Source organism: Mytilus edulis, chromosome 1 (assembly GCF_963676685.1).
Source record: "Mytilus edulis chromosome 1, xbMytEdul2.2, whole genome shotgun sequence".
NCBI lineage: Eukaryota > Metazoa > Mollusca > Bivalvia > Mytilida > Mytilidae > Mytilus > Mytilus edulis.
The window spans coordinates 111,944,311-111,970,142 of NC_092344.1; the positions used below are offsets into that span (position 1 = coordinate 111,944,311).

General features: G+C 32.9%; 2 protein-coding genes across 2 annotated transcripts; one reads left to right on the forward strand and one right to left on the reverse strand.

Annotated features, from left to right (window-relative positions):
- Positions 1-3,296: 3,296 nt before the first annotated feature.
- Positions 3,297-13,900, forward strand: LOC139499918 (uncharacterized). The gene is made up of 4 exons (XM_071288558.1): positions 3,297-3,409; positions 9,005-9,182; positions 10,422-10,589; positions 11,506-13,900. Exons 2-4 carry the CDS (start codon positions 9,017-9,019, stop codon positions 12,501-12,503), a joined length of 1,332 nt encoding a protein of 443 aa, XP_071144659.1. The 5' UTR covers positions 3,297-3,409; positions 9,005-9,016; the 3' UTR covers positions 12,504-13,900.
- A 2,532-nt stretch (positions 13,901-16,432) lies between these two features.
- LOC139499926 (thiol S-methyltransferase TMT1A-like) lies at positions 16,433-25,061 on the reverse strand. Its single transcript, XM_071288571.1, has 2 exons — positions 24,466-25,061; positions 16,433-17,108 (listed from the first exon to the last, which is right to left on the reverse strand). The coding sequence occupies exons 1-2, from the start codon at positions 24,991-24,993 to the stop codon at positions 16,872-16,874; spliced, it is 765 nt and encodes a 254-aa protein (XP_071144672.1). The 5' UTR covers positions 24,994-25,061; the 3' UTR covers positions 16,433-16,871.
- Between the last annotated feature and the right edge of the window lie 771 nt (positions 25,062-25,832).

Sequence of the window (25,832 nt, forward strand, 5' to 3'; positions counted from 1 at the left end):
CTAAAAAAAAATAGATTATCTACAGGGCTACAAATGCCTCCAAAGTCAGCATAGCTGAAATATACATTTGTACTTTTGACTCCTAATGTCCTTAAACGAAGATATTTACTCATGGCATGTTTGTGAAAGTTTCCCGGGCATTGTGTAGACTACAGTATATGGACGGAAACTTTAAATAGCAAAAATGGTCTGCTTGAAGGACAAATCTGCAAATTGGTCAAAGTCAATTTGCCCAAAACACCAATTTCTCCTCAAACGAGTTTTTGACCTTTTAAACATAATATTTAATTTGTTTTGTGATTTTGGCGTGCTATTGTTTTCTCTCTCCTTTTTTTTTTACATACTTTTAAATATTGCTAACAAGGTTATTGGGCTTAGTTGAGTTGACTTCAATGAAGTACACAGGAAAAGTAGAGATGTTGCCGAAGGTCAAGACGGGACAGAGTACCGAAAGCTGTGATAACTTTAACCGGGAAACAACCAAAACATATATCAAAGGCAACACATTTATCTGAAGTTAATAGACCATATTTTCACAAGTTTATTTAAACTCTCCCAAACAACAACGTAGAGCAGGATCACAGGGACTGCCACTCTGTTAGCAGATTAAAATTTTATTTATAAATGTTTTTCAGTAAAAAAAAAATTTGTATTTCTGTCAATTTGTATTACACTATTAACGTATTATACGACCGCAAATATTAAAAAAAATGTGGTCGTATATTGGTATCACGTTAGCGTCGTCGTCTGCGTCGTCGTCGTCGTCCGAAGACATTTGGTTTTCGCACTACAACTTTAGTATAAGTAAATAGAAATCTATGAAATTTTAACACAAGGTTTATGACCACAAAAGGAAGGTTGGGATTGATTTTGGGAGTTTTGGTCCCAACAGTTTAGGAGTAAGGGGCCAAAAGAGGGCCCACATAAGCATTATTCTTGGCTTCTTGGTTTTCGCACAATAACTTTAGCATAAGTCAATAGAAATCAATGAAATTTAAACAAAAGGTTTATGACCACAAAAGGAAGGTTGGGATTGATTTTGGGAGTTGAGGTCCCAACAGTTTAGGAAAAAGGGACCAAAAAGGGGCCCAAATAAACATTTTTCTTGGTTTTCGCACCATAACTTTAATATTAGTAAATAGAAATCTATGAAATTTAAACACAAGGTTTATGACCATAAAAGGAAGGTTGGGATTGATTTTGGGAGTTTTGGTCCCAACAGTTTAGGAATAAGGGGCCCGAAGGGTCCAACATTAAACTTGATTTCATCAAAAATTGAATAATTGGGGTTCTTCATATGCCGAATCTAACTGTGTATGTAGATTCTTAATTTTTGATCCCGTTTTCAAATTGGTCTAGATCTACATTAAGGTCCAAAGGGTCCAAAATTAAACTTAATTTGATTTTAACAAAAATCGAATCCTTGGGATATGCTGAATCTAAAAGTGTACTTATATTTTTTATTGTTGGCCCAGTTTTCAAGTTGGTCCAAATCGGGGTCCAAAATTAAACTTTGTTTGAATTCATCAAAAATTGAATAATTGGGGTTCTTTGATATGCCAAATATAACTGTGTATGTAGATTCTGAATTTTTGGTCCCGCTTTCAAATTGGTCTACATTAAAGTCCAAAGGGTCCAAAATTAAACTAACGGTTTGATTTTAACAAAAATTGAATCCTTGGGCTTCTTTGATATGCTGAATCTAAACATGTACTTAGATTTTTTATTATGGGCCCAGTTTTCAAGTTGGTCCAAATCAGGATCCAAAATTAATATATTAAGTATTGTGCAATAGCAAGAAATTTTTAATTGCACAGTATTCAGCAAAAGCAAGAAATCTTCAATTGCACAGTATTGTGCAAAAGCAAGAAATTTTCAATTGCACAGTATTGTGCAATAGCAAGTATTTTCAATTGCACAGTATTGCGCAATAGCAAGAAATATCTAATTGCACAATATTGCGCAATAGCAAGAAATATCTAATTGCACTATATTGCGCAATAGCAAGAAATATCTAATTGCATAATATTGCGCAATAGCAAGAAATTTTCAGTTGGAGTTATCTTTCTTTGTCCAGAATAGTAGTTGAATCACTTTAAATCATTGTTTTATACAATATACAATGTAGATTCACTTTTACTACTAACTGATAAATTAAAACAATCTTTACCATTCATTAATAACAAGCACTTTTTTTACATTTTAATATTTTATGATGTATTTAAATGAGTAGTTATTGTTGCAAACTCATTAGAAATTTGAATTGAGATCAGTTTTGGAATAAGGGAAAAGGGGATGTGAAAAAAAATTGGGGGGGGGGGGTCAATTTTTCTCATTTCAGATTTCATAAATAAAAAGAAAATTTCTTCAAACATTTTTTTGAGAGGATTAATATTCAACAGCATAGTGAATTGCTCAAAGGCAAAAAAAATAAATTAAGTTCATTAGACCACATTCATTCTGTGTCAGAAACCTATGCTGTGTCAACTATTTAATCACAATCCAAATTTAGAGCTGAAAAACGATGGCAATGTAAAAACTACAAGGAGACAGGAAATACAGAAAAGTTATAAAAAAATTTGATAGATAATACTTTAATCTGCTAACTAATCAGAGATCATCAGAGACGTATAATACAACTCTTGTATTATATGACTTTTTTTACAATAATTGTGTTTGCTTTTCTGTATCAGATACGAGGAGGATTGTTACTTGAAGGAGTGCCCTAAAGCTTTCAAGCTCACAATCCTAGAGCATCGCCCCTTGGTGTCTGTTGCAGCCAAACAATCATTTATATTTATACATTTCCAGCAAAATATTATAAAATCAAGTGAGAAAAAATGTTTGCCACATCTTTGGAGTAGCAACTCTTAAATACTTTTTCATTCAACATATATAACTGTATGACTTTATTTCAATAGTTAAAGTTTATTATATGAATGTCATGTAAAATACTGTATGTTCTATCAATTATATATGTTATATGAATATGTCCCCGTGGGGCCCTAATTTGGAAAATGAAAAACTGATCTCGTCATGTACCAGAGACATATACACTAATGTAGTACCAGAGACATGTGTGTATATATGTCTCTGGTAGTACCAAACAATTTTATTAAACGTATCCATATTTTTCCTATATAAAAAATACGAGAAATATCCTTTTATGAACATTGTCGCTTAAAGTAAATTCTAGGAATATCGAATCCATTACTAAAAGTCGAGATCATAGAATAAAAGAAAATCAGAAATTTAGAATTCGCGGGAAAATTATTATCTCCCTTCAAAAGAATCAAGGGAGGTAATTAGAGAACCTGACAACATTATACAACAATGTACAATGTGGACACATGAATTAAAAAAGTACACTTTATGTCGCATATGAAGTCGTTGACGTAACCTATAACTTGTAAGTCACCATAAATCCAATGTCAATTTTCAGATTAAGAAAGGATCTGGGGAACACCCAGAATGCATGATTTTGCAGCATTCAATAGCTTCTTTGGCTATCAGCAGTTCCAAAACCCTTAAAAAAAAAATAATGACTCGCTCCGCTCGGCAAAACTTGTTTCCCTATACTTTTAAATGAGATTAGTTACAACCAAACTTTAATACTGTGTATGTATGCAATACATGTATATGCAGTTGGGAATAAAGAATATTCATTTCTGCAGAGGATGGTGATGAATTCTGATTAAATGGTACATAATGACTTGACTATACATGTATTATTTATAAAAAACAAATATTAAAAAATTGTATGATTTCGAATATTATAAATATCTATAATACTAAAATTACGAGGTCCAATTTGTCAGCCGTCATCACGTAAAAATGACGAATCAAAGAATTCAACTTTATATATAACTAATGTAGTACAAAGGTGTAGATTAAAAATTACACCACTACAGGCCCTTTTGTTTTCCACGTAATTAATTTTGCCAATAATTAAGAAGTTCCGGGTTGAGTCCGATACCGATACCAATAGTATATTCACCTGTTGCCTATTACCTTATTTGTACGTTCCGCATCTGACAGGCGCACCACCAAACAGTGTATTCAGGATTAATATGCTATATACACGGGTCGTATTCACAGGGTTGACACTACTAGATTGTCAAATTGTTACCTATTGTAGCATTTTAATCAGTAAAACTTTCTAAGACAACAATACGAATACTAAAAATCTGGACTAAAATAAGGCGTATAGGTACAGTTTTCAATTTGTATCTTATATAAATCGGCATGACTTTATCAGATTGCAATACTCAGGGGCGTAGCTAGAATGAAACGATGTGGAAGCAAGTACCGCCGAGCGGAGGGAGGCGACAAAATTTGGGGACCCTATTATGCAGAATTTTTTTTTTCTTCTGTTTTCGGTAATAGGACGGTCAAAAGAGGAGCTATATGTAGATAAAAATTTATGAATGTAAAACTATTAATAAATCTTCTGAAAATAGTAATACATAAACAACACATATTTGTGATACAGAAATTATTCAAAATTGTCCAAAATCTGCTCTTCGGGTCTGGGCAGAAACAAACTTCTCTATTGTCAACATTCACACTGAAATCCCGATGAATTTGTAGTAATGCTATGTAAATTTCGTTGTTCATTGTTGATCGTACATTTGTTTTCAATTACATACGTAGTACCGTGACTGATAGATCTCAGGGCCATCATGGCATGGTAGCACTCGCGAGATGTTATAAACCAGCGTACTTGTTCGGAATCGAGCGAACTCCAAATTGAATTCGTCAAAATTACATAGCAGAGGTCAGTTTCGTATGTCTCAGACAATATTGAGATTTGTTCGTTTGTGATATTTCCTACAACACGATGAAGCAGATACAGCGCAAAGAAGCGATTTTCTGATAACTTGACGCGACTCCACTCTCCAGTTCCCTTATCATATGGTCTATGAACGCAAAACATAATTAGACTTTCCAATACTGTTTTGGCGTGGTTGCAGCACGGTTGCAGGGTGATTGGCTCCGGTAGTCTGTCCACATCGCCTCGGCATATTTTCAACGATATCGAAGGGATCTGATAATTCTAATGTCGATTGGTACATCTCATTCCAAACTGCAAACTGATGAACTGTACACTGTAAAATGTGCCCCAAAACTACATAGCTTAGACTGAGTATTACAAATTCAATATTTCATCAATTAAAAAAATGACAACATAGGTGTTTCCTTTAGCATTCAATATTATAAAAAAAAAATATTTTGCCATTTCTTTTTTGCATGCCGAATCAATGTGCACGCAACTGCGGAGCTACGATCTTTTCTGCTTCATCAACACTTGTATCTAGGTTGTCAAACTAATATCCAGGATAGACGGAGAAGACACCAACACTAACAGTCTCCAAACGTTAAACAAATATCATAATCATGATAATACATGCATCACGCTGTCTGATTCCGATTGACCATGCAACTCATCTCTCTCTTCTGTTTTTTTTTTTTTTTTTTTTTTTTTTGTGAAAACGACGTGGATGCACGTGCTGTCGTGCCTCCGGGTAGCTATGCCCCTGATACTAATATTAAAATAAGGCTTGCGCATAGTTATATACTTTAATTCAGCCACGGACCCGCGATATCACGGGTGTGTTCTAGTAGTTGTGAAAAATAAATAATCAGTTCCTTGCTTAAATGAAAATGAAAAATCTTGCATCATTAGTGCAGAAAATAGATAATCTGTCCTCTTAATTTACAAAGATAAATAACCGATCCAAAACAAATCCTCCTGCCCAAATAATTATGCAGTCATTCCTAAAAAATGGGTACAATTACAAAATTACAGTGTCGCCGGCAAATAACCTCAAAATGCAAGCTTAATATATGTCACAGATAATCTTTTTCATGTTTTAAGTGATTTATATGTATACTAAAATAAAATCATATTCTTTTGTGATGTAAATCGTAAATATATTTGTGTGATTTTCTATTCAAAATACGGAAATCACACGAATTCCGAATGTCGCAAAGAAAAACTCCAAATATCGGTGTGAATTAAAATACTTAATTTCATCTGAATCATGATTAGATTAACGCTTTTTATTTGACACTATATTGATTTTTAACCACAAAAATATTTTAGAATCAAAAGTTATAATATACACTTTGATTTACCCATTTAACCAATGTCACTGATAAACGTATAACCTACTGTAACGTATCTTTAGGTACTGTGAGTCAAAACATATTTATATGATTGGAAAACATTCCCAAAGTGACTTTAAGCAAAGTTGATACAACAAATTTTAAAATCCTGCCTTTAACTTTTATTGCAATGAAACGAAAAATCAAAAAAAAATATTCTTTTTCTCTTTTTTTCGATTGTCACATATAAGAATGTAACCTCCGTAACACGTATTTTGGAACGTACTAACCAAGTACAACTCAAAATTATGATTATTTCATTGAAAGCACCCATAATGCTTTTTGAGAAAGCAACTCAACAATAATCATGTTACATATTTCCATGTATAATGAAAATAAAACTAACCTCCATTTAAATAACCTCTGTGACACAGTTATTTACAGTTACGCTGTCAGACTTTTTTTTATCAGTATCAGCAGTTGCTGACACTGCCAAAAGTCATTTTTGTGGCAGACAGCATGTATTATAAAGGAAACATACAAAAAAAATACAGATATTGAGAAAAATTTTATTGTTTTGAGAAAGGTAGGTTAACTTATTTTTCCCTATTATGTGAGCAACATTATAACGTTTAATAAACGTTATTTCAGCCATTTTCTTAGATATAAAATAGTCTACAACACAACTTGTGTAAATACGACGACAATCATAACTTTAACAGCTGTTTATAGCAAACATTTTCAAGATTATTTAGGACTCATCAATGTAACGGAGGTTATGCAAATAAAAAAAAATCCAAACAGGCATGTAAACACGACTATTACAATTGAAATTCTTGTACATTGTTATAGATACCAAATCAGTCCATCAATTATCACTAATAAATATCAAAAGGTGATGTCAATCATAGACGACATCATTGATATACGTTACGGAGGATAGAAATTTAAGGGAAAAAAAGTTTATTTCTCCAACAGGACTTTACTCTTCTTCGTTAAGGATTTACTAAGAAAAATGTTTAATTCTGTTGTCTTGTTTGGCATTTAATTCCAATATTTACATTCATTTATATGTTTGGTGTTGGTAAGAACTGGAATTGTCCGTTATGGAGGTTTTAATTGTAGTTACAGAGCATAGAAATTTTCGAAATGAAACTAATTGACTTCAAAACTTCATAGTCGAGTATAATATAATGGCAGTGAACAATTATATTTTTGTTCTAATATGGTAAATACTTTATACTTTTTGGTAACTTGTAATATAAAATTAAGGGTAACATTATTCGGTTTAGGTAAAAATATTTCTGAGTGAAAGTTCATGAATCGTTTCGGAGATTTTGACAAGAACAAGTCCATTTGACTAAAAGAAACATATAACTTGATAGTTTTTAAGTTTGTAATGTCAATAAATTGTAAGCTAGCATTAAAGAGTTGAGTGTAACTATGTATCAGCATTTAGGTACTGGTTTGATATTAACCTTCGTAACAAAGATGGGGGTGTGGATTTACAAGCATAAACAAATACATACCAGTGATTCAAAACATATATACAGTAATAGAGTTTTTCCTGGAAAGCTGTATTATGAAATTAGAATATTATACGACATAACATTTCATTAGTTTAAATTCATTACTTAATAAGTCGTGAAAATAACTAATTTGAATATTTTGTAAACGCTATATTAATTCAGACCTTAAAATTGGTATTTGCATTCAATATTTTCAGAATAAAAGGTATAAATCATTTTGTTATGGTGGTAAATGTAACCCATTTCACATGAGCCTTGATTTACATCTTGTGTTTTTCTCTAATGCAATTTTTAAGGTGACTTTATACAACACTAACCTCCGATACTTTCATACTTACCTTGTCTTACAAAAAATGCTAAAACTTGAAAACAAGTAAAATGGTGTAAGTAAAACTTAAAAAAGTGACAGACTAGATATAGACACAGAAGAAAACAGCATGCTCTCTCTGCTCAGCTGAAATTTATTTTTTTAACAGTGTCTACATTCGAATTGTACCCATTATTTGGGAATGACTGTATGATGTCTAGGATGGCTATTCTAAATTTTTGCTTTCTGTCCATGTACTCTGTAACTCAGGCTTCAAAGAAACAATTTAAATTACCTTTCAAGAGGTCATAATTATTTGGACAAGCAACTGTGCACAAATAGAATAATGTGATGATATACAATTATTTTTGGAACATTTATATTAGGCAGTGGTTATTGTGCCGGTACCGGCAAAATAATCTGTTTCTAAAAAAAATTTACACCTCAAATACTACTTTAAGTACAGACTAACCTGTGTAGTTTGAAAAGTTGTAAAGCCTGGAATCCACTTGATAGGTCAAAAGGGAAGATATTTTTTAATACATTTCTAACATTTGTTAAAATTTTAAAAACTTAGATAAATCCTCCAAATTTGAATGGCTCTTTACCCAAGATATGTATCATTTATGAAAAAAAAGGGCTGTTATATTGGAGACTGTTTTGAATTCAGATTCGAAAATCAACCAATCAAATTGCTGGATTTCATGTTTCGAGCATGATTTTTGTGCTCCGAGCACTGAGCAAAGTTTTATGCCTTCAAGGCCAGGTATGAATATTGACACAAACTGTCTCTATAAGTCATGTAAGTCTAGTAAATATTTTGAAAATGAATGCATATGATGCAATTTTATTATTTTAGTTGCAGAAAATATTTTGTTGTTGTCTCTGATTCCAACTAATGCTAATGTACTAAATATACACTCCAATGTACACTGTACTGTTTGTTGTAATAATAATTATGTCAATCAATTGTAACTGATTTTATGCCCTTTATGGGCACTGTATTTGAAAAATAAAAATATTATTTTCTGTTCTTTTATATTTAGCTTTGTCATTTCAGAAATAAACATCAATGGGGTTGTCTATGTCAGGACCAAGTGGTTGTACTATTAAAAATGGGAATGGTGTGTCAAAATGTGTCCCTTTTACCAAATATAAACCATTTTCAGTCAGTAGGAAAAAAGGTGCAGGTGAACTAATTGTAGCTTTCAAAGCACTACCAACTGCAAATGCTACAGGTAATTTTGATCTTTTTAACTACTAACTATTGAATACTGCTATGCAAACAAAATTCCTGGACAAAGATTTTTTTCAAAAAAAATCCTTATGATACTGTTCAGGCTAGTATTCGGTCCACCAGATTTAGAAGATCTAGGAACAGTATATCTAATGTCTGATATTCCTCGAATGATAGATAGCTGCTTAATGTCAATTTCCACAATTACAGATAACTTGTTTAGTAAGATATAAATATATTTAGTGCTTTGTACAAGGACTAACATGCATGCCAAGTCAGATTTAAATGTGCCAGCTGACAAGGTACAGTTCTCAGGCAGACATGTCATCCTCCCTGACTTATTAATTTGACTAAGAGTCAAGCAGTCTTTGTCTACCCATTAATGCCTGTAATTTAGAAGAAGCAGCAAATACAAGTTTTAAAGTCTGGTTTGACCAAGCCAGGGAGACAGCTTACAACTCTTCCTTTCTACAAAATAAGAATTTGCATTAACATATATATATAGCTTCAATCAGATACCAAAAATATTTTTCAGTCCTGCTGCATGGGAATAAAAAATCAAAGGTAAAAGCTGAACATTTTAAAATTCTGTCATTTATCAAATTGAATGCATTTTATCAGAAGCGTATATTTAAAACAAGAATGTGTCCTCAGTACACGAATGCCCCACTCGCACTATCATTTTCCATGTTCAGTGGACCGTGAAATTGGGGTAAAAACTCTAATTTGGCATTAAAATTAGAAAGATCATATCATAGGGGACATGTGTACTAAGTTTGAAGTCGATTGGACTTAAACTTCATCAAAAACTACCTTGACCAAAAACTTTAACCTGAAGCGGGACAGACGGACGAACAAACGGACAGACGGACGGACAGACGCACAGACCAGAAAACATAATGCCCCTCTACTATCGTAGGTGGGCATAAAAACTTGTTTATCATTTAACATTAAGCATACATAGCATTTTGACTTCAATAAGATACAGCTAATTCAAAACAAAGCCTTTTTAGCGAAATTTTATTTGGAACTTATGACTTCTCTACGAGAAAAAAATTCTCCCCTGCCCTACCATAATCTAGAAATAGAGAAAGTTCATTATTATAAAATACTGAGTACCGATAGAATATTTAAAATGTGCCTCCTGCTTGAGAATGAAATACACTCCCGCCATTTTAAGAATTAATGTTTGTTGACTCTTTCACATTTATAAGCATATTTCTTGATTTATCTTTAATAGGAAGTGACAATTACTGGTGGATAAATTGTCAGTTTGTACCTAACGATGATACCACACTGATGGTTACTAGTAGTGTGTATATTCTACGGGGTGGTATGTCTAATGTCCAGGTTAGAAACATTCCAGCAGGAAAAGTATGTAAATTTTCCCTGGAACCTAATGGAATAAGTAAGTGCAATGTTCTTTAAACTCTTATATATCAATTGAACAAAATAAAGCATTGGTTATTGAAGTATTGGTTTCTTAGGTCATGTCATCAGTAAGGTTGATCATATTCATGTTTTAGTTACATTTTTGTAAAACATAATAGAAATAAGATGTGGTATGAATGCCAATTAGACAACTCTCCATGCATCCACTTATTACCCAGAAAGAATAATCAGTAAAATTTTGTTGTTGAAGAATTGTGATTTCTAAACAGCAATTCTATAAACATTTAGTAAATTGAGGTAACCAGATAGTAAAAATGAATAAGTTGGCACCACAGACTTGTTTTATACCAACATTATATTTTAAATTAAATTATTAAATAGTAACAACGAAAGAAAGATAACTCTTAGATTTTTTATGACAGTGTAATGATTTATAAATGTCTGCAGAAGGCCTATAAGAAAAATAAAAAAAATGAGATAACTACTAATCTTGCAATTTACTTGGAAGTCTTGAAGTTTACAATAATTTATTATTTTTTCAACTTGTCCAGATAGTCCTGTTTTAAAATCTGCATTAAATCTTTTGATAAAAATTTGTACCAATAACATGGCAATAATAGTAATAATTCTCTCCAATGAAGAAACTGTTAATTTACTAATAAATGTATTATTATTCAATATTTATACATTTTCAGTGTCATAATCTAGTGTTGGTTAGATATATATATTGGGAAGAAAAACACAAGACTGGTCCAGTACCAGTTACCGTCATGGTCAGAAATTCAAAGTGTATCTTTTAAAATATTTTAATCAGGAGCTACTGTTGAACATATTCTTTTTGACATGCACATGTTTACCAAAAACACTGTAGACTCATATATTGCTTTTTGAATATTTTTGCAAGTTAATTAATTTTGATCACTGTTTTTCAGGATGTGAGCTAATTAAAACGACAGGTAGCGGAACATGGCCTAAGTTACAGGTACATCCCGACTCATTTTATATCGGTTATTTAGATCTCCATCAAGTGAAGTTCTTCCATTCTATCACAGATTCAGGTATCTCTAGTAAGGCTTTAGACCCTCACTTCAGACAGTATAGGTCCTTCGCTCTATCACCAAATGGTCGACAAATGTGTATACTGGCCCGTAATGGAAAAATAGACTATGACCTTGTGATATATGGTGTAAATGTGTATTCCCATCCTGATTGTACAATACAGTGTAGTAAGATCAATAAAGATTTCCGTGGAATACCTACAAGGACAGACCTTGTGGATTGTAAATGGTCACATGATAGTCATAAAGTTGCCGTTAGTATATCAACAGGTTGTGTGATGATAATAGATATCTCATCTAAGGATATTGTGTGCAATATATTCCAAGATATTTTGGATGACTGTGATTTGAGCAATGTCTCGGCTTTTGATTTTGATCCTCGATCTTGTTGCCAGATAATGGCAGTAGGGACTTCAGATGGATACCTTTGTATTGTCAACATTGAAGACAAAGACATTATATGCAAATCAGATTGTTATAAACAGGATAGCATTGATATTGTTATGTACACACCTGAGGGCAACATTTTGGTTGTTGCCTTACACAGCTTCTCACTTCATCTATACAACTCTTATACATGTGACTTGGTGTATACAATTAACATGATAGATTCATGTCCAGAACTGGATTCTATTCTGTCATCTGGTAATTACCCATTTATTACCTCAATGGATATGACAAGATCTGGAGAACAGGTAGCTACATGTTGTTCTGATGGGAATATCAGAGTTTGGCAACTCCCTACTAAGTTGAATCTTAAATTTATATGTAAATTAAGAATACTGAGTTTAGTTTTTCAGGGTGATATTAAGAATCTTCCACTACCTCATTCTCTTAAGGATTATTTATTACCATTTCCCACATCTTCTTAACAGTTATAGTCAATTACATGTAGATAATTAAATCTAGTGATGTTATAAATTCAGATCTTGATTTCTGAGTTTTGGTTCAGGGTAATAAGTAGAAATCCTGTCCAGTGTTTGTTATGCCCCACCTACGATAGTAGAGGGGCATTATGTTTTCTGGTCTGTGGCTCCGTTCGTCCGTCTGTGCGTCTGTTCGTCCGTCTGTGCATCTGTTCGTCCATCTGTGCATCCGTTCAGGTTAAAGTTTTTGGTCAAGGTAGTTTTTGATGAAGCTGAAGTCCAATCAACTTAAAACTTATTAGACTTGTTGATTATGATATGATCTTTCTAATTTTAAAGCCAAATTAGACTTTTGACCCCATTTTCACGGTCCACTGAACATAGAAAATGAAAGTGGGAGTTTCAGGTTAAAGTTTTTGGTCAAGGTAGTTTTTGGTGAAGCTGAAGTCCAATCAACTTGAAACTTATTAAACTTGTTGCTTATGATATAATCTTTTTAATTTTGAAGCCAATTTAGACTTTTGACACCAATTTCACGGTCCACTAAACATAGAAAATGAAAGTGGGAGTTTTAGGTTAAAGTTTTTGGTCAAGGTAGTTTTTGATAAAATTGAAGTCCAATCAACTTGAAACTTAGTACATATGTTCCCTATAGTATAATCTTTCTAATTTTGATACCAAATTAGATTATTACCCAATTTCACGGTCCATGGAACATGGAAAAGGATAGTGCGAGTGGGGCATCCGTTTACTTTGGACACATTCTTGTTTTGTTTTTTGTTGTTAGATCAATTGTGCAATCATCTTGATGATGACAAGTTTATACAGAATAGCAATAAAAGCATAGTTTTAGTCATGTTAGTAGGATGACATTAGCAGGTATATGCAATTTATTATTTACTCTAGCATATTTCTCTTCAATGTCAATTTTAAGATGTGAATTTAATAACCCATTGAAGTATTTCAAGGATGAAGAATATCAATGAAAGCATAGAAGATTATTTCCTAGTATTTCATAAAAGTTTTAGCTCATGCACTGCAAACAATATCCATTACCCCTATTGCTGCTTAACTCACTAATTTCTGAAATGTACTGTTTTTATGCCCCACCTACGATAGTAGAGGGGCATTATGTTTTCTGGTCTGTGCGTCCTTCCGTCTGTTCTTCCGTCTGTTCGTCCGTCCGTCCCATTTCAGGTTAAAGTTTTTGGTCAAGGTAGTTTTTGAAGAAGCTAAAGTCCAATCAACTTGAAACTTAGTACACATGTTCCTTATGATATGATCTTTCTTATTTTAAAACAAAATTAATCTTTTGACCCCATTTTCATGGTCCACTGAACATAGAAATTAAAAGTGTGAGTTTCAGGTTAAAGCTTTTGGTCAAGGTAGTTTTCAATGAAGTTAAAGTCCAATCAACTTGAAACTTAGTACACATGTTCCCTTTTGGTTGATCAATTTACTTTTAAGGCCAAATTAGATTTTTTACCCAATTTCACGGTCAATTGAACATGGAAAATGATAATGCGAGTGGGGCATCCGTGTACTTTGGACACATTCTTGTTAATTATACTTGTAACTGCAGTATTAAGAAATTTCTGTGCATCTAGTATTCTACACATACATGTTACTGTATTACATCCAAGAGTTCTGTCTTCATGATGACAATTTTTTTTATACAGGACAATTGAATTTTTATTTATTTTTGGGTAAAGATTGCATGCAATGCAATCCAAACCCTATATTACTGACTTGATATCTAAATCTTCCAAGGCTTATCACTACCTTTTTGATACACAAAATAAAGTGCATTGATCATAACATTCTATACATCCTATCCATGAACAATGTAATATATGCTCAGATATTCAAGTCAAAACTCAGTGCTATACCTGTCAAGAAAATTGCATTACTTTTGAAAAGGTGCAGGAATCTAATATCTATTCTAAAAATATAAATGATGTCGTCTTTAAAAGAAAAGAGTTATCTCCCATTGTCTAGAATTGTAGTTGAATCAATTAATTGACAATGCAACATTTAATTTTTATTTTCCACTGATAAATTAAGGTAATCTTTACCCTTCTCTGCATACAAGCACTTTGATTACTTTCTTGATTTACCCGATATTTCCTATATTTGTGGCTTTGTACACATTCATTATTGCAATATATTGTTAGATGTATATTACAAATAAATACCTGTTAATCTTTTTCAAAATGTATTTGAAGGTTTTACATAAATTCATGTTTATTATGTTTGAGATATATTTATGAAGTTTTTGAAATATATTGATTGTTGTGTACTGCTAGGATGTCTGTTTGTTCCAAGTTCCTTCATCTGTGTGCACTTTGTATTTGGAATTTCTCCTAAACCAGCAGTTCAATTCTACAGGCAATTTCAGTGAATATTTTATCTACAGAAAAAGATTGGAGTCTTCTAGTCAAAACTTGTCCCAAATCAGATTTCTATGAAAAGTTTTCAGAATATTATTGATTTTCAAAGAGAATTGATATGGCTGTCAATGTTTCTAAAATTGATAACTGGATTAGCAATAACTATTTTATTGGACTTCATTTGTCAAAATCTAAGGAATTATTAGTGTGACAGTACTGTGACTATACGTTCTGCTTTCTTTTAGTCCCTAAATTGGTAATTCTAATAAGTTTTACAATTTTATAACCAAAGGAAGCTACCTCTCTTCTGAGTTTTTACAATTTTCAGTTGCTTTCCACAGTTTTTAATTTTGTTATTTTGTTATGAAGGAAATAAGGTTGATATAGTTATGAAGGAATTAAGGAAAACAGACTAACTGGTATATCATACTCTAACATTTTCTACTGTGATACAAATCTGGGACCAATAGATTAATGTATTAGTCATGGTAGTCCCAGTACAAATGCATTTAACATGTTTACTGTGATAAATGTTTCTATGGTTATTTTGATTTTTACAGAGTTTCACATATATACTGTTATTCTGATTTTATATACAATGTTTTGTATATGGTTATTTTGATTTTTACAAAGAGTTTCACATATACATGTATATGGTAATTCTGATTACATATACAATGTTTTGTATATGGTTATTTTGATTTTTACAAAGAGTTTCACACATGAGATTTATTGTGTTCTGATTATGCATATCATGCAATCTTTATAGAGTTTTTTTTTTGCTATTAAAACATATAATTCTTTGACATAGCTTACTACATGTACATTTCTGGTAACCCTTAGGGAGACTGTGATACAGAAATATGGTTAAGTTGGTCTTTTTCTAACCACTAGAACACACCCGTGAAATCTCTGGTCCGTGATTGAATTAAAGTATATAACTATGTGTAAGCCTTATTTTAGCCTGGATATTTAGTATTGATATTGTCATCTGATGAAGTCTTGCTAATTATAAGATGCACAGTTTTCTCTACTTTCAAAATCTTTCTGTTTGAAACCTTTGACCTGGAACTTATCAATTATTGGTAATATTAATTATTTGAAAAACAAAAGGCCTGGAATTGAGAAATTTTTACCAACAGCATTGTCCAATATGTTTGGTGGTGTGCCTGTCAGATGTGGAACGTACAGATAAGGTAACAGGTGAATATACTATTGGTATCGGTATCGGATTCAACCCAGAACTTTGTTAATTATTGGCAATATTAATTATGTGGAAAACAAAAGGGTCTTTTTTTTTTTTAAATTATTTATTTTTTAGTTTTTATCTTGAAAATACATGACATACTGATAGTTGACACTGGATGTAAAGCAAGCAATGATAAATAATTATATACATGGTTAACGTTGTTTTGGAGCATTCAACAATCTGATGGTGCATGACTGCAAATAATTGGTCTATGTTTTATTGATAAAAATTGCACTTTTAGGGTTTCTTTTTTTGGGAATGATGTAATACAAATTTATATTTCAGACTGAAGGAACTTTGGTAGAGTTTGTGTTTGTTCTTTTATTTCTCAAATTATAATATGGCAAATAACATCCTAGTATACTTTTAGACATTCTGACCTTTATTTTAAATCTGATTGACTTCAGATTGAAATTTTCATTTTGTTTCCATGTCTTTTTGTAACCAAGGTTGTATTTCAATGATATTTCCTTATTCCTATTGTTTTATTTGTTACACAACAATATTCAGGACTGTGTTGCACAAACTTCATTAAAGTTAAGACATTATTTAAAAGATAAATGATCACTTCTTTTCGACAGCTCAATTTTACAAACTCTACATTACAGACACCACTAATGGTAAAATAAAATTAAACATTTCATTCTCACTATATTTAAAAAACAATATTGTACATCTTTACGTATATCTTGCTTGTTATCCTTTTTGAGTAGGAAGACAAGATAGTAGACTAGTCTACTTTGTAGCTGTTCCCCATAGTATTGGTCTGATCATAAACACATAAGTATTTAATTTCAAATAATTAAGTGAAGTTTGGGAAAATCCAGCTCTATCTATAGCCTTGCCGGTTTCTTTGTTGATTTGACAATCTCCAGATAAACAATACCATATTGGGTTTAACCAGCGCTGCACTCTATTTAAACATGTCCCTCGTTTTGCTGCTACATGTTCTATGAAGTAAAATGTTCCATCCTAAAAAAAAAGGATAGAGTAAATTGTTTACACTTAAACTTATTGATTTGTCAATTATTGTTAAACAATGTGCTTAGAAAAGAAGCTATTTTGCAAAAAGACCTTACCTGCACATGTTGAAACACAATTTTCAAAATCAGACATTCAATCAGGACATCTGTTTATGTAGTTCATACATGTTTCTTGTTTCTCGTTTTTATATAGTTTATACCGTTGGTTTTCCCGTTTGAAAGGTTTTACACTAGTAATTTTTGGGGCCCCTTAAAACTTGCTGTTCGCTGTGAGCCAATGCTCCGTGTCAAAGCCGTACTTTGACCTATAATGGTTTACTTTCATAAATTGTTACTTGGGTGGAGAGTTGTCTCATTGTCACTCATACCACACCTAAATAGATTTCTATATAGTATATCTATTCAAATGATCGTGATTTTAGTGAGAATTAACACACAACAAAATAAATGCACCATAAATTGCAATCCCCAAAATCAAAGCAATATATAAATAAATTTAAGTTAAATGAGTGGAAATTGCCAAATTAAAGGATGCATTCTTGATTACTGGTAAGTTTCACAAATCAGTTCTAAAAACAAATAGTCAAAACATAACAATAAAGCTACCAATTTTTCTGCATCAAATTTTCAATAATAAACTTCTCTTCAGCATGTTCAGTGATGCTCGAAGCCAAAAGTTTGAAAATCAAAAGCTTATAAAAAAAAATGGAGCTATACTCCAAAATATACAAAAAGTAAAGCAAAAACCGGGTCAGTCAATATCATATATAACAGAGATTTAACCAGAAGCTTAGTACAGACCCATTTGTAATAGTCAAATCATCGGATATCATAAGGGACAGAGAGTTCACCAGGATCTTAGAACTGCCCAATTAGTTATAGTGAAATCATCTGATATCATAAGGAACAGAGATTCAACCAGTAGCTTAGTACTGACCCATTAGTTGTAGTCTAATCATCTGATATCATAAGGAACAGAGATTTAACCAGTAGCTTAGTACTGATCCATTAGTAATAGTCTAATCATCTGATATCATAAAGGACAGAGATTCAAACTAGCTTAGCACTGACCTATTAGTAATTGTCTAATCATCTGATATCATAAGGGACAGAGATTCAACCAGCAGCTTAGTATCGACCCATTAGTTATAGTCTAATAATCTGATATCATAAGGGACAGAGATTTAACCAGCTTACTACTGACCCATTAGTTATAGTTTAATCATAGAATATCATAAGGGAAAGAGATTAAACCAGCAGCTTAGTGTCGACCCATTAGTAATAGTCTAATCATCTGATATCATAAGAGACAGATGTTCGACCAGTAGCTTAGTACTGACCCATTAGTTATAGTCTAATCATCTGATATCATAAGGAACAGAGATTTAACCAGTAGCTTAGTATCGACCCATTAGTTATAGTCTAACTATCTGATATCATAAGGAACAGAGATTTAACCAGTAGCTTAGTATCGACCCATTAGTACGAGTCTAATCATCTGATATCATAAGGGACAGAAATTCAAACAGTAGCTTAGTACTGACTCATTAGTAATAGTCTAATCATCTGATATCATAAGGAACAAATATTCAACTAGTAGCTTACAACAGACCCATTAGTTATAGTCAATTCATCTCAGATCAAATGAGACAGAGATAACACCAGCAGCTTAGTACTGACCCTTTAGTAATAGTATAATCATCGGATATCATAAGGGAGAGAGAATCCGCCATCAGCTTAGTACTGACCCATTAGTTATAGTCTTATCATCTGATAGCATAAGGGACAGAGATTCAAACAGTAGCTTAGTACTGACCCATTAGTTTTAGTCAAACATCGGCTATCATAAGGGAGAGAGAATCCGTCATCAGCTTAGTACTGACCCATTAGTTTTAGTCAAATCATCGGATATCATAAGGGACAGAGAATCCACCAGTAACTTAGTACTGATCCATTAGTAATAGTCAAGTCATTGGATATCATAAGGGACAGGGAATCCACCAGCAGCTAAGTACTGACCAATTAGTTATAGTCTACTCATCGAATATCATAAGGGACAGAGATTTAACCAGTGAGTAGCTTAGTATGAGTTTGACTGTCCCTTTGGTATCTTTTGTCCCTCTTTTAGTACCGATCTATTAGTAATAGTCTAATAATCGAATATATCCCAAGAGACAAATTCAACTAGTAGCTCGGTACTAAACCATTTGTAATAGACTAATAATCAGATAACATAATGGACAGATTATCAACTAGTAGCCTAGTACTGACCCATTAGTAATCGTATAATCATCGACTATCACAATGGACAGAGATTTAACCAGAAGCTTAGTACTGATCTATTAGTAATAGTCTAATAATCGTATATATCCCAAGAGACAGAGATTCAACAAGTAGTTGAGTACTAATCCATTCGTAATAGTCTACTCATTGAATATCACAAGGGACAGATGTTCAATCAGTAGCTTAGTACTGGCCCATTAGTTATAGTCTAATCATCTGATATCACAATGGACAGAGATTTAACCATCAGCTTAGTACTGACCCATTAGTTGAAGTCTAATCATCGAATATCCCAAGGGACAGAGATACAACCAGTAGCTTAGTACTGACCCATTAGTTATAGTCTAATCATCGAATATCATAATGGACAGAGATTCAAACAGTAGCTTAGTACTGACCCATAAGTTAAAGTATAATCATCGAATATCACAAGGGACAGAGACTCAACCAGTAGGTTAGTACTGACCCATTAGTTATAGTCTAATCATCTGATATCATATAGAACAGAGATAGAAAACTTAGTACTGACCTATTAGTTATAGTCTAATCATCTGATATCATAAGGGACAGAGATTCAAACAGTAGCTTAGTACTGATCTATTAGTTATAGTCTAATCATCTGATATCACAAGGGACACGTGTTCAACCAGTAGCTTAGTACTGACGCATTAGTTATAGTCTAATCATCTGATATCATAAAGAACAGAGATTTAACCAGTAGCTTAGTATCGACCCATTAGTTATAGTCTAATCATCTGATGATATCATAAGGACCAGAGATTCAAACATTCGCTTAGTACTGACCCATTAGTTATAGTATAATCATCTGATATCATAAGGAACAGAGATTCAAACAGTAGCTTAGTACTGACCCATTAGTTATAGTATAATCATCTGATATCATAAGGAACAGAGATTTAACTATCAGCTTAGTACTGACCCATTAGTTATAGTCTAATCATTTGATATCGCAAGGAACAGAGATTCAAACAGTAGCTTAGTACTGACCCATTCGTTAAAGTATAATCATCGAATATCACAATGGACAGAGATTCAACCAGTAGCTTAGTACTGACCCATTAGTTAAAGTCTAATCATCTGATATCATAAGGAACAGAGATTTAACCAGTAGCTTAGTATCGACCCATTAGTTATAGTCTAATCATTTGATATCATAAGGAACAGAGATTTAACCAGTAGCTTAGTACTGAACTTTTAGTTATAGTCTTATCATCGAATATCCCAAGGGACAGAGATTCAAACATTAGCTTAGTACTGACCCATTAGTTATAGTATAATCATCTGATATCATAAGGGACAGAGATTTAACCATCAGCTTAGTACTGACCCATTAGTTATAGTCTAATCATTGGATATCGCAAGGAACAGAGATTCAAACAGTAGCTTAGTACTGACCCATTCGTTAAAGTATAATCATCGAATATCACAATGGACAGAGATTCAACCAGTAGCTTAGTACTGACCCATTAGTAATAGTATAATCATTGAATATCATAAGGGACAGAGATTCAAACAGTAGCTTAGTACTGACCCATTAGTTAAAGTCTTATCATCTGATATCATAAGGAACAGAAATTTAACCAATAGCTTAGTATCGACCCATTAGTTATAGTCTAATCATTTGATATCATAAGGAACAGAGATTTAACCAGTAGCTTAGTACTGAACTTTTAGTTATAGTCTTATCATCGAATATCCCAAGGGACAGAGATTCAAACATTAGCTTAGTACTGACCCATTAGTTATAGTATAATCATCTGATATCACAAGGAACAGAGATACAACCAGTATCTTAGTACTGACCCATTAGTTAAAGTATAATCATCGAATATCACAATAGACAGAGATTCAATCAGTAGCTTAGTACTGACCCATTATATAAAGTCTAATCATTGAATATCATAAGGGACAGAGATTCAAACAATAGCTTAGTACTGATCCATTAGTTATAGTCTAATCATTGGATATCACAAGGGACAGAGATTCAACCAGTAGCTTAGTACTGACCCATTAGTTTTAAGTTATAGTCTAATCATTGGATATCACAATAGACAGAGATTCAATCAGTAGCTTAGTACTGAACCATTATATAAAGTCTAATCATCGAATATCATAAGGGACAGAGATTCAAACAATAGCTTAGTACTGATCCATTAGTTAAAGTATAATCATCGAATATCACAAGGGACAGATTCAACCAGTAGCTTAGTATTGACCCATTAGTTATAGTCTAATCATCTGATATCATAAGGAACAGAGATTCAACCAGTAGCTTAGTACTGATCTAATAGTTATAGTCTAATCATCTGATATCATAAGGGACAGAGATTCAACCAGCAGCTTAGTACTGACTCATTAGTAATAGTCTAATCATCTGATATCATAAGGAACAGAGATTTAACCAGTAGCTTAGTATCGACCCATTAGTTGTAGTCTAATCATCTGATATCATAAGGAACAGAGATTTAACCGGAAGCTTAGTACTGACCCATTAGTAATAGTCTAATCATCTGATATCATAAGGAACAGAGATTTAACCAGTAGCTATTGACTCATTAGTTATAGTCTATCATCGAATATCATAAGGGACATAAATTCAAACAGTAGCTTAGTACTGACCCATTAGTTAAAGTCTAATCATCTGATATCATAAGGAACAGAGATTTAACCAGTAGCTTAGTATCGACCCATTAGTTATAGTCTAATCATTTGATATCATAAGGAACAGAGATTTAACCAGTAGCTTAGTACTGAACTTTTAGTTATAGTCTTATCATCGAATATCCCAAGGGACAGAGATTCAAACATTAGCTTAGTACTGACCCATTAGTTATAGTATAATCATCTGATATCATAAGGGACAGAGATTTAACCATCAGCTTAGTACTGACCCATTAGTTATAGTCTAATCATTGGATATCGCAAGGAACAGAGATTCAAACAGTAGCTTAGTACTGACCCATTCGTTAAAGTATAATCATCGAATATCACAATGGACAGAGATTCAACCAGTAGCTTAGTACTGACCCATTAGTAATAGTATAATCATTGAATATCATAAGGGACAGAGATTCAAACAGTAGCTTAGTACTGACCCATTAGTTAAAGTCTTATCATCTGATATCATAAGGAACAGAAATTTAACCAATAGCTTAGTATCGACCCATTAGTTATAGTCTAATCATTTGATATCATAAGGAACAGAGATTTAACCAGTAGCTTAGTACTGAACTTTTAGTTATAGTCTTATCATCGAATATCCCAAGGGACAGAGATTCAAACATTAGCTTAGTACTGACCCATTAGTTATAGTATAATCATCTGATATCACAAGGAACAGAGATACAACCAGTATCTTAGTACTGACCCATTAGTTAAAGTATAATCATCGAATATCACAATAGACAGAGATTCAATCAGTAGCTTAGTACTGACCCATTATATAAAGTCTAATCATTGAATATCATAAGGGACAGAGATTCAAACAATAGCTTAGTACTGATCCATTAGTTATAGTCTAATCATTGGATATCACAAGGGACAGAGATTCAACCAGTAGCTTAGTACTGACCCATTAGTTTTAAGTTATAGTCTAATCATTGGATATCACAATAGACAGAGATTCAATCAGTAGCTTAGTACTGAACCATTATATAAAGTCTAATCATCGAATATCATAAGGGACAGAGATTCAAACAATAGCTTAGTACTGATCCATTAGTTAAAGTATAATCATCGAATATCACAAGGGACAGATTCAACCAGTAGCTTAGTATTGACCCATTAGTTATAGTCTAATCATCTGATATCATAAGGAACAGAGATTCAACCAGTAGCTTAGTACTGATCTAATAGTTATAGTCTAATCATCTGATATCATAAGGGACAGAGATTCAACCAGCAGCTTAGTACTGACTCATTAGTAATAGTCTAATCATCTGATATCATAAGGAACAGAGATTTAACCAGTAGCTTAGTATCGACCCATTAGTTGTAGTCTAATCATCTGATATCATAAGGAACAGAGATTTAACCGGAAGCTTAGTACTGACCCATTAGTAATAGTCTAATCATCTGATATCATAAGGAACAGAGATTTAACCAGTAGCTATTGACTCATTAGTTATAGTCTATCATCGAATATCATAAGGGACATAAATTCAAACAGTAGCTTAGTACTGACCCATAAGTTATTGTCTAATCATCGAATATCACAAGGGACAGAGATTCAACCAGTAGCTTAGTATTGACCCATTAGTTATAGTCTATCATCGAATATCATAAGGGACATAAATTCAAACAGTAGCTTAGTACTGACCCATAAGTTATTGTCTAATCATCGGATATCATACGGGACAGAGATTTAACCATCAGCTTAGTACTGACCCATTAGTTATAGTCTAATCATCTGATATCATAAGGGACAGAGATTCAAACAGTAGCTTAGTACTGACCTATTTAGTAATAGTCTAATTATATGATATCATAAGGAACATATATTTAACTAGTAGCTTACAACAGACCCATTAGTTATAGTCAATTCATCTCAAATCAAATGAGACAGAGATTACACCAGCAGCTTAGTACTGACCCTTTAGTAATAGTATAATCATCGGATATCATTCGGGACAGAATTTCAACCAGTACTCAGGCAGTAGCAGTACCGAGCCAGTAGATATTAGTAACAGACCAAAACACTGTTTACGCAGAAACAAACCTGGTTAAACATGTTTATTATCTTTGAAGTTTTGGAATGTTTGGCCCTCAATGCTCTTCAATTTCATACTTTATTTTTGGCCCTTCCTTTTTATTATTCGAGCATTACTGATGAGTATTAGGTAGACATTCTTAATCCTGGTATCTGTATGTCTATGATTAGTTTATTGGATTTCATTTTAATATAAACGTACATTTTTGTGTTGGTCCTTAATGTTCTTTTCAAGGACACCTGACGTATTTTATTATTAAATATTGACTTTAAAAACATATATATATAATACGGTCTCAAATACTGACAAGAATTAGTATAAACGAATACTTACTGGTTTCAATACACGGCGAACTTCTGACATAGTTTTGTCCAAGTCACGTACAGAACATAATACCATAGAACTCACTACAGAGTCGACACTATCGTCCTCTACAGTTTCCAGTTTCTCGGCAAAGCCTTGGATAAAACGCTTCATCTCGACATTGCTTTCTTCTATGCTTTGCTGTATGTAACTTTTGAAATTTGGGTTCGGGTCCAAACATACAACCTGACTGCCTGGCGGATAAAATGTAAAATTAGCCCCACCACCAACACCGATCTCCAGTATTTGCAGTGTCTGGCTTCTATTCGTTTTTTGCTCTTCTAGATTAGAAAACAACCTTTTTTTCGTAGCCACAATGTCCTTGCTTTTGTTAATCCTGGCCATTACCTTGACTATAGCGAACGCAGTTAGCTTTCTGTTTAAGCTTTTAAATGTCACACCTTTCTGCCTGTAATACCATATTGTCCCTACTACTAATGCAACTGGAAATATCTTCCAAGTTACAAATCTTCGAACATCGACATCTTCTATCGCCATTGCCACTCGGTCTAAATATTGACCTGTTCAGAGTTATGTCGCTTTGTATACCAATAATGATAAAATTTGCAATATAAAATGATATGTATATTTTTTTAGTGAGACCAAAGTGAGGCTCAAAGAATACGCAATGTTTATAAAGCTCAAAATTCTTTTTAGCCATGGCGTTGTCACTGAGTTTATTAATGAGTTTGAGTGTGATACAAAAAATAATGACGGAAGGTAAAAGTTACAGTATTTATTAATGAACATTTATAACAATACAGTAGTAGTCGGCAACAAGTTTGGAAAAAACGTTTATAAATCCGTCTCAGCTCCCGAAAGGAAGGTTTGAGGATATCAACCGTGAATTTTTAAGATTGATTGACTGTTAACTTGTTGCTTAATGCCACTTTCAGCACTATCGGTCAGATTTTATTAGTGGAGAAAGCCAGAGTTCCAAGAGATAACCACCGTCCTTACCTGAGTCTATCTGTCAAATAAAAGGCCTTGTCCTAGTGTTACTTATAGAGTTGTTCCGAATAGCAAATCGAGTGTGGCGACGTTATACTCTTGAAAATCTACTCAAAGTCGACTCTGGAGTTTCAAGTGAACTCACTCGAGTTGCTATTCGGAACAACTCATGGGCCGACTTCACTTGAAACTCTAGGCCGAGTTCACTTGAAACTCTACAATCGACTTCAGAGTTAAAAGATTATCACGTGAACGCACCAGAGTTGATATTCGGAACAACTCTAAGTAACTCTGGGGTAAGGCCCTGTCCAAGCTAGCATAAAAAATAAAATATTCTCATTGGTTTGACGTCATTCAAGAGTTTCACGAGTTTAACCCTGGTTCGG